Here is a 10,306-nt window from a genome sequence, read left to right on the forward strand (position 1 = left end):
AACTTGTTACGGGTAAAAAGTAAAACCATGAGGTTAACTAGAATGTTTCGAAGGTAAATTGCTGCATGCGGAACGGAACGAACGAATGCAATCAATCGGATTAGTGATCCGGAATGGTGAAAGGACATGCAACGAACGTTCCCGTACGTACACGTGAGCATCCTTTTGAAGGATGATCTACAGCACACACAATATTGCAAAGCGGTGTCCGAACTTCATCATAATGGTCAATGATGAATGTTTGATAGGGAAATGTATGTCACATGGAGGTAAAAGAATAGAAGGATGATTAGCAATAACCAACACTAATTAAAACGGATCCACCGTGTGCTGATTGCTGGTGGGTGTTTGAAGCTACAGTTTTGTTGAACCAATAATAAACAAAACATAAAACGCAAGCTGCATCACGTGTAACAAATAAAAACACCGGATTTAATCTCGCTCGATACAGTGTTTCATCGACGAAAATTGAGTATAGTTGTTACGCTGTTACTACCGACATTAATGCTCTTAATGTCGGTAATACATTTCAAGTAAGTGCGAACTCCAGCATAATAAACACCCTCTCCTACCAACACCAACAAACAACATTAGATTACATCACACCGATTTGTATAGACTGATGCGCGCTAGCGTGATTAGATAGTGCGGCCATGCGGCATTTTCGTTCCCGTTTTTGCCGGCACCCGCATCAACACACGGTGTTGATTGACAGCCCAGATATTATCGTAGATTAAGTAACACCACTGCCATGTTGTACGACATCATGTCGCCAGCAGGCTCACGTATCGCGTCCAAAGTGCTGCTAATCAATTCGGCATCCAAATTCAATAATCCGCTCGGTCCCGATCTCGGTGACAGCCTGCTTTGACCCCCTTTTTGCTCGGCTTCATAATGGCGCCCGGAAACCCCTTCGGACGATCACCGGCACTCGTTCAACCCGACACCGGGCTTACCAGCTGGGAAATGTGATTTGTCCCGAACTGCCATCCCGAGGAAAAAGCGGGTTTTTTTCCTTTTTTTACTGCATAAATCGAAATACTAATGTAAACTCTTTCTATTTCCTCTTTTTTCTGCTGCCCCCGATCAGGATCTCGACACATCAATGACAGCGAAAAAACGCAACGCATCGATATAATGCACGAGACTCGTGAACGCGAAAGAGACCGATAAAACTACGCAATCTGTGTGCATCTGAAGGATTGGCTTCACCGGTACACGGCACTCGGGGCGGGAACAGGGAAAGGCAGCAAAAAACTACTGCTCCCACACACAAGCCGTCCATATTTTGGATGCTGTAACATCCCCCAGGACATTCGTCATCAAGATAATCGTTTTGAGTGTATGTGTGCGCTTGTTGGTGAACCGGAGCGGAGGTCTGGTGTGAAAGATGTGCGGAGATAAACACGCAACGCTCTGCACAGCCCACCACCAGCACGTGCAGTAGTAGCACCGGCTTGGGACGGCAGCGTGGTCTGCCGGAGACACTCATCCCGACGGGACGCAAATCGAACAAAGACAGCTTGACAGTGCACTCGCAGTGACAAGCGCTAGCGGACGTGTGTGATCGTAAATATTTTACGTTCGCGTAAGGCACGACGCCACGCAATGCTGACGCCAGTGTCCGGACTGGTAAGCTTGGTGGGCGCTGTAACGGCAGCGGCCGCAGCCTCAACGTCCCCGGCGGCAATGGCGTCACTAGTGCTCGATCACACCGAGCTCCCGTTGCTGGAAACAGCAGCGCCGGGCACCGCAATACCCGGCCGTGGACTTTTCGCCACGAACGCAACGAATCTCACACTGTCGCTCGAGGAACTGCTGCTGTTCGGACGCTCCAATAACTCCACGGTGGCACCGGCCAGTGCGGACAACGATATTATCTTCACGAACAAGCTCGTACAGATCGTGTTCTGTGTGCTTTACTCCAGCATCTTTGTGCTGGGCGTGTTCGGCAATGTGCTGGTGTGTTATGTCGTGTTTCGCAACAAAGCCATGCAAACGGTGACGAACCTGTTCATTACGAATCTCGCCCTCTCGGACATACTGCTGTGCGTGCTGGCCGTACCGTTCACTCCGTCCTACACGTTCATGAGACGGTGGGTGTTTGGGAAGCTGCTATGTCACACCGTACCGTTGGCGCAGGGGTGCAGTGTGTACATATCGACGCTAACGTTGACGTCGATCGCGATCGATCGGTTCTTCGTGATCATCTACCCGTTCCATCCGCGCATGAAGCTCTCAACCTGCATCACCATCATCGTGCTGATATGGTCGTTCGCGATAATGGTGACGATGCCGTACGGGCTGTACATGAGGCTGCACGGCGTCACGTTCAACGGCACCGACAGCACCACGAACAGCACTACGAACAGCGCCATGTACTGCGAGGAGCTGTGGCCCTCGGAGGAAATGCGGAAAACGTTCTCCATCGTCACATCCATACTGCAGTTCGTGCTGCCATTCATCATCATGGCGTTCTGCTACGTTTGCGTGTCGATACGGTTGAACGATCGGGCCCGCACCAAACCGGGCAGTAAAACTTCGCGCCGCGAGGAGGCCGATCGTGATCGCAAGAAGCGTACGAACCGGATGCTAATCTCGATGGTGGCCATCTTTGGCATTTCCTGGCTGCCGCTGAACGTGGTCAACATGTGCAACGACTTCAACTCGGACATTAACAGTTGGCGGTTTTACAATCTGATCTTTTTCATCGCCCACCTAACGGCCATGTCCTCCACGTGCTACAATCCGTTCCTGTACGCATGGTTGAATGACAACTTTCGCAAAGAGTTTAAACAGGTGCTACCCTGCTTCGATCCGTCCCGGGGCCGGGCGGGAACGGTCGGGGGGAACCGGGCCGGTGGGGGGTGGCGTTCCGAAAGGACATGCAACGGCAACAACGATACCGTGCAGGAAACGCTCATACCGAGCTCGCAAATACTGCCCAGCAGTCGCAGCTCGCAACCGCACCAACAACCGCAACAGCTGAGCTCATCCTCCAGCCAGGGCCAGAGCAATCAACCGACGGTGGATTCGATTCTGCTCTCGGAGGTTGTCCCACCGCTGTCGCTACCACCGCCGCTCACCGGCAACGCGCTACCGAGCGTACAGAGCGCGGAGACCGTAATCCTACCGTCGGGCGTGCTGGAAACTCCGTTCGATGTGCAGCTCATACCGAGTGCGGGACAGCCGGTCAGCAACGGCACGTCGGAGGCGTCAAATCTCACCACATCTGCGGGCGTCCGAAACGGATTAAGCCATGCGTGTACGAACCCAAAACTTTCTTCGCTTATACTCATCAACGATGGTACCACGGCTGACTCGAAAGTACCCGCTATACTTTAAGTAGACACACCGTAAATGCAGTCGGTAGGTATAAAACAATGGAAAAACTATTTTCTTCAAGATGACTCACTACAATTATGTGCCCTCATACCAGCAAAAAAAAGATAATAATTAGATAATTGAAAAATTCTTTATTTCCCTCCCTTCGGCTGGCAGTTTTACGATTCGGACTTATCTCGCATTTATGGAAATAGCTAGAATAGAATGCCAGTAGTTCCGCTAATGCCGTAATCGTTGCACTTTGCTCCACTTTTCATGGCGCTTCGCGGTGGATATGGAAATGTATTCAAATGTCTTTCTGTGCCGCCAGGGTAGTTTCGCGTTTGCCTTACCAGCAAGTCTTATTCAAATCTCGGTGCTGTTTGTTGTTAATGCAATACCATCTCGGTCTCGGTATACGAGTACAGTTTTATTTTTTTTTTTGCGGTGTTCTGCTGCTAGAAACAGCACTGAAGTTACGCTCCAAATCGTTTGTGTTTATCTCAAAGGGGATAAGCAAATTATTTGCTTTTTGTAGCAGTGATTTGAAACACTTGGAGTAAGAAATAATACTTCCGTTGGCCGGGCATGGTTTTGTGCTCTGCTACACTTATCTAGCGTACTTTGTCGCAAAGAACCACAAATTACGAACATTGTTTTGCGCTATTGAGGAAAATTGAGAGTGAAATAAGTTCTTCTTGCATTAGGAAGTCGCATTTTTCTCATGACCAGAGTTGAGCTGATGCAACATAAGTGTCATTGTTCCATGCTAATCGTAGCATAAATTTGTCGAAATTGCGATATCTCATTCAAATGTACCCCCGATAGGAACATTATAATTTCCAGCTTTCCGTGTCCGCGCTCACTCGTGTGCACTGTAATTAAAGTAAATTGGTTTTCATTTAGCAGCCCGGCCCAAAGTTTGCACGTGCGGTAGGATATCCGGTTTGCGTCATTTCAGGAAAGGACGCTAGCCATAAAAATGAAATCATGAGTTTTTTTTTTATTTTGTTGTTGCCCGCCCGCTCTTTGCCAGAATTGTACCACTAATGCTGCCGGCCACCGGATTACGGTGACGGAAAAACTCATAATGCACGGTATTAAAAGTTGATAAGAACCAAAATGTTTGGCTCCGGTGAGGGAAATTATGTTGCCAATGGAGGATGGGTGTTATTTTGGCGAGTCCAACATTTCGGACCGACAATAAAACGGTGCCGCTTAACGCGCAATGGATGAGATGAACAGAACTGATGCGGGCTGCTACCTTTTTTCGGTGTTGTTTGTTCTCGCTTCTGGGTGCTTTTTTGTGCCTTGCCGGGTACCGTGGCTGTGTGAGTGAAGTTTGCGCGACAGACAAAATGTTGAACAGTCGTGCGGAAGTCTAAAAAACTGTTAATCCTACTAACGCGCTCCCTCCGCGTCGTCTGAAACATTCCGGCCCACGCTCGAGCTGAGGTATTGAATTGAGTTTATTGTCAATTACGAAAATAATCGAACATATAACCGTTCCGTTTCGGGGTGCGTAGCGATGTTTGGGGCTAGAATGCTTGGGGCAAACGACAATTTTAATCGCTTTCCAAACAACCGAAGCGCACTGGCCGTATCGGATCAAGAAGTGGTTCTGTTTCCGCAACATAGAAAAGGATTAGACGCAACGAGACGATGAACGAGAGGGGCCAGGTGTGTTAAGCTGGGTGCGTAAAATAAGATTATCCGATATTCAATTTCAATTGAAGCCAAAACTGATCGTGGTGAATCATTGACATCCTTCGGTCTGAGCACAACTTGCTCTCAGAAGACTCCAACACGTGAGCTTTTGGTTAGTGGCGCCTGCACTCGCAGAACTCGCTGCTCCGTATGATGCATTGGTGGGGTTAAAATTCACTCTCAACAGAAAATAAACAACATTAAACATGACTCATCGTCTCTCCCAGGTGGAAAACCATCGCCATGCGCCATTAGAAAGCACCGCCTAAATCAGTGTTAATGGTGTGCTGTTAATGGAGTTTCCGTACGAAGTCTGCTCTCTAGTGGAGGTAGTACACTTTTGATTGTGATAACGGACGGTCTGGCCTACGTACAGAAGAGCCGTGGAGGTGACGAAATTTACGTTCAATAAATTAATTCATTTCCCATTGCTACCCCAACCATGTTCCGCCGGAACGATGCGTACTGCTGGTCTTGGTATTCACTTTCGCCTGGTGGCACAACAGCATTGCATGCCAGACATTTATCTTACATATCATTTTTCGAGCGAAAACACCATTATATTGTGCTGAGACGCTCACCATCAACAATGGACAAGACTTTTGGACAAATAATGAGATGTGTTTTTGGCCATGGTCGGAGTTTTGTTCGTGGTTTTCTGCACGCAATAACCTTTCCATTCAAACAATATGGCACAATGAGAATTAATGTCTTTTCTCACAAAAAATGGAACAGAATATGTAGAGTGTTTGAGCAACTTGGCAATAGAGAAAATTTCTCCACAAACTTCATTTCTTCCAGCCATATCCATACGATTCGAGGATGTACGACAATGTAGAACAACAAATGAAGAAAATTCCAACTGTGGGTGAGATTCGGTCAATCCACCTCTTAACAGTTGACATAAAATGTGGCCCATTTTCCATAACCTCGCAATAAAACAGCAATCCAGATACATTCGATGAGTCCGAATGGTACAAAAAGTAGTCCCTATTTTTCATTCCAACCGTACCGTACTTCCGTGGGTAGAGCCGATAAAAAGCTATCCCCTGGGATACTTTATGAGCGTTATCACTAGCATGCTGGATGCCATTTATTTATTCAAACACATAACCACCATCTTCCGTATTTGTGTGGCCTGCTTTTTTTTTGGTGAGGTAACACTAATATTGAGGTAGATCATCCCAAAAGTTAGAAAGCTTAAGCTTAAGCCGGTATGTGTCAAATAATCGAGCAGATTTCGAGCGGCGAATCGGTAACTGGTTGCATCAATCACATATGGACATAGATTTTTGACATAAAGAATGACATTAGGTATTCTGTACCGAGATTTTCAGGATATTTATTTTTTATTTTAGTTTAAAATTGTATCTACATTTTTTATATACATAGATACTTATAATAATTAACCTTATTTATATCTCAGTCAATTGAGCCGTCTCAACAAGAAAAGCCAGTTCAAAAACCTTTATGAGCATATTAATCCTACTCGGTATTTACATGTCTTTCAAAAGATTGGTTCAAGCATGTTCAAACCGTTTTTTATACTCATACTTATGGGAATACGTAAATACAAGCTAAGAAATTTCCTGAAGTATCGTGAGTCAAAAACAATTTTATGTGATTTATAAAGGATGAAATTCCTTTATTTCAACATTAAAAAAAACATTCAACTAAAAAAATTATCAATTGTTGAGTCGAGCGAAGAACTCAAGAATTCAATCCGATGCTGACAACTAACACGTCACCCGTCACGCCACATGTTAAAAAAAATCAAAGGATTATATCTCATTCGCTCTTTCGTTCTCATTCGTTTAAATACTGTGATTAAAGAAACATCCTTTTTGTGATCCTAGCGACAACATGTAAGTATAAGCAATTAGGTTGTTAATGTATTGTTAAACACGTTGGTAGCTATGGCTATTATGTTTGATAGCCAAAAGTATATAAGTTATATGTAAATCAAATGACTGACTTTCAAGAAAATACCCGGCAACTAACGTGTTAAGCATAGATTTGAAATTTTCGATAATTGATACATTACATAGCATAGCATCACATAGCATTGATACATAGCACTCTCAAGCATCCCATTTTCCAAAACTGACATTCCAAATGGTGCAGGTAATTAAGATCTCTGTTTATTCTTAACAGCACATGCTTAATTTTAAAGCAGTCGGTGAATCTCGAATCTAACAGAATGCCTGGGTCTTTTATATAAAATTCCATGTACAACGGTAAACCGCAACGGGTTTAATTAAAGTAAAGGACTACAAAATGTTAGTTACTCTAGACTGCTTAGTTTGGGTTCCGTGTAAAAATGTATAAATGCACGAAACAGCTCCATGAAGTAGAAAGTAATACATCACCATATTTTTTAAAAGGATAAAAGCTACGAGGGTGAGCTAAATTAAATGAGCTTGCGCATCACAACGCAACAACAAACGTTATGTTCATCTGTATGCTATTATAATCGAGAGAAATAATCGGAGGACGCAAACTTCGGTTCAGTTTCAAAGCATAATTTATGTTTCGTGTTATTTTCAAGGCAATATTTAAGTGATGTTTAGACTTTATAAACTGTGAACTGGAAAACTGCAAGTAAATTGAAATAATAATTTACCTTTTTTGATAAATTTTTTTTAACTGATTTTTTTATAAAAATAATTATTGTTAAACACCAGAACACCAGAAATTAAAAAAAAATTATTAATTATGCGTATTTATGTATTTTTTTTTCCTTTTTTAACATCCTAAGCCTATGGGAAATATGGCCTAACCTAGTTTAAACCTGCTAGAAAAATGCTTTGTTTTGATATTTGTCGAGCAGCTGTCGAGCACTTTCATAAGCAAAACAATCTAACCATCGATTCCCAGGCTTATCTGGCTTGGCAGTTTGTATGGGAAGCTGTAAGCTTATAAGCCTGGAAACGTCAAAACGCATACAAAAAACTGGCTTATCCCGTGATCTACCCCATTGCTGTGCAAAACTCCACCCTCAAGGTAGAAGTTCGTCCAATAATCGTTCAATAAATGGTGTCTACCGGTGTCTACCGCGGGAGGGGGGAAGGAGAAACCCGTCGGAGGAAAACAAATTTCGAACCCTTTTTCTGTCCTATTTTGTTGCATGCCAATACTCCATTCCACCGTTAACCATTCGTGCGTCGTTGACTCGCCGAATAGCTCACAAAAGAGTTATATTTCACCGCCCGGAAAAGTGCTACCATAAATACCGTTTACTGTCAATTTATGCTATTTGATTCGGCTGCCGTAGAAATTCTGTCTGTGGCACAAAGAACTCCAGCGTTTTGTCGCAACTCCAGCACCGAACAGTAGGACCATCACAAACGATGACACAGGAGACGCGGGAAAATATTGGTCTGTTGAATTCACCGCAATCGGGCGTGGTGGGTAATAAATGAGTATGATTTAAAAAATAATATCCAACTTTCAATGGAGCAACTCCAGTAGCAGGAGTGCTGGTTGAAAAAGCAAACAGAGTTCAAGTTTTATTTCACCGTTTAGAAGGTGGGACCGATATTTCGAGGTTTTCATCGCGCGTTTGCGCCATGTAACAGTTGATACACTTTTGATAATGTGGATACGAATTTACTGAGGCACTTCATGCAATCGAATCCAATTTCTTTCTACTGAAATCGTTGTCAGAATTGCATTTTGATATAATGTTCTTGGTAATGGGTTTGATGTGGCTTAGATGCTATTTCCTACTATCTAGAACAGCTTTTACACTCCACCTAAGCCAAAGAACAATGCAACAGGCAATCTCGGCCTGCTGAGATGCTCTCATGACAGTTTCTTCTACCGTACCGTTAAGCTTCAGCAAGACGAGACGAGAGAAATTGAACGAATGTTCAATCCTTCTGTGGAATGTTCAATTGCTTTGCTTTGGGTACAACGGAAGGCTCATAAAATCGTTGAAGTAGCATTTCTCCTACACGAGCTGTCTCAAACCACTTCCATCTCTGGCATCTAGTTTCGCCAAGAAACGGAGCACCATTCTCACAAAACTGTTTCCCTTCCGAAAGCCCCGGAGGGACCGTTTACTCGCTCCGTCCAAAGAGCTATTGACATTGGCAGGGCGTTATCTCGGTTTTCGGGTGTACGATATCGGAAACGATTCTTCGTCCTTTTATTTGCAACGTTTCCGCCACTTTTCAGTACAAGTCGCAGTCGTACGGGGTGAAATGGAGAACAATGTCAAAGTTTGCACCGAACTTGTGCCGGGTGACTATTTGACTTTGCACAACTCGTGGTTCCGCCAGGCACTGTTTTACGAAAGAGCATGCATTTCGGGAATGTTTTCCTTCGCTCTCTGCTCGCTGGAACTGGTGCGTTTCGCATGGGTTGCATTCAATTTAAATTTGATTGCACTTGGCAGCGGCACTTGGGCGTGGAATTTGATGTTGGATCATACGCTTCCTCACGAACAAATGTTGAAACGAAGCGTTTCCGTTTCAGCGAAACGGTAAACCGTATTGATGTTATCACTTAAAGACGAATTGAATATCGTCTTCAACGGAATATCGTACCACTAGCAGCACTTCCATTACGGCAAACCATCGTGTTCGGGTGTCTGAAACTTAATCCGTTCCAGCGCGACAGCTTTCCAACCGTAACCCATTAGCAAGTCAATTGATTAGAAACATGGAGAGCTTTACTGCCGGCGATTATAATGATGATAATGATGAAGGTTTAGGCAGGTTCTAGTGGAAGCGTCCGCAACGGGTTGACGGGAGGCAACGTGCGTCTCATTAAGCAGATATCATTAATCTTACCCCAAGATACCTTGCATTGCAAGAGATGACCGCGAATGCCTCACCTCACAATGAAGGCAAAGGATCAAAGCAATTAGCTTTGTTGCGTTATCGCAATAGCACGGTGGCGCCCACCAGAATAGTAATTCCTGCGATTTCATGATGAATTTCTCCACATTCGTATTCAGTTTGCTTGGCTGAGTGTAAATCGAACACGATAAGCAGTAATGCACATGGAAATTATTACAAAGGAGGGCTATAAATATCACAAGATGTCGATATGCGTTGGACAGATATTCCATAGCTCAGTTTATGGCAATTGATCATTCATCGAAGCAATTGATAACGTATTTATACGAATGGCTGTAGATTATTAATACCGAATACCTAATCAATGTGTGTCGACTATGCGCCGAACCGAACACTGATAGGATTTTCAAAATCCTTGCTCCAAACTTTAAGGGTATTATAACACTTACTACAGATAAGTAAGCATTATG

General features: G+C 44.1%; 1 protein-coding gene across 1 annotated transcript; it reads left to right on the plus strand.

Annotated features, from left to right (window-relative positions):
- The first annotated feature begins 1,608 nt into the window (after positions 1 to 1,608).
- Positions 1,609 to 3,345, plus strand: LOC128709552 (prolactin-releasing peptide receptor). The gene has a single exon (XM_053804559.1). The coding sequence runs from the start codon at positions 1,609 to 1,611 to the stop codon at positions 3,343 to 3,345; it is 1,737 nt and encodes a 578-aa protein (XP_053660534.1).
- The last annotated feature ends 6,961 nt before the right edge of the window (positions 3,346 to 10,306 follow it).

This window comes from Anopheles marshallii, chromosome 2 (assembly GCF_943734725.1).
Source record: "Anopheles marshallii chromosome 2, idAnoMarsDA_429_01, whole genome shotgun sequence".
Classification (NCBI taxonomy): Eukaryota; Metazoa; Arthropoda; class Insecta; order Diptera; family Culicidae; genus Anopheles; species Anopheles marshallii.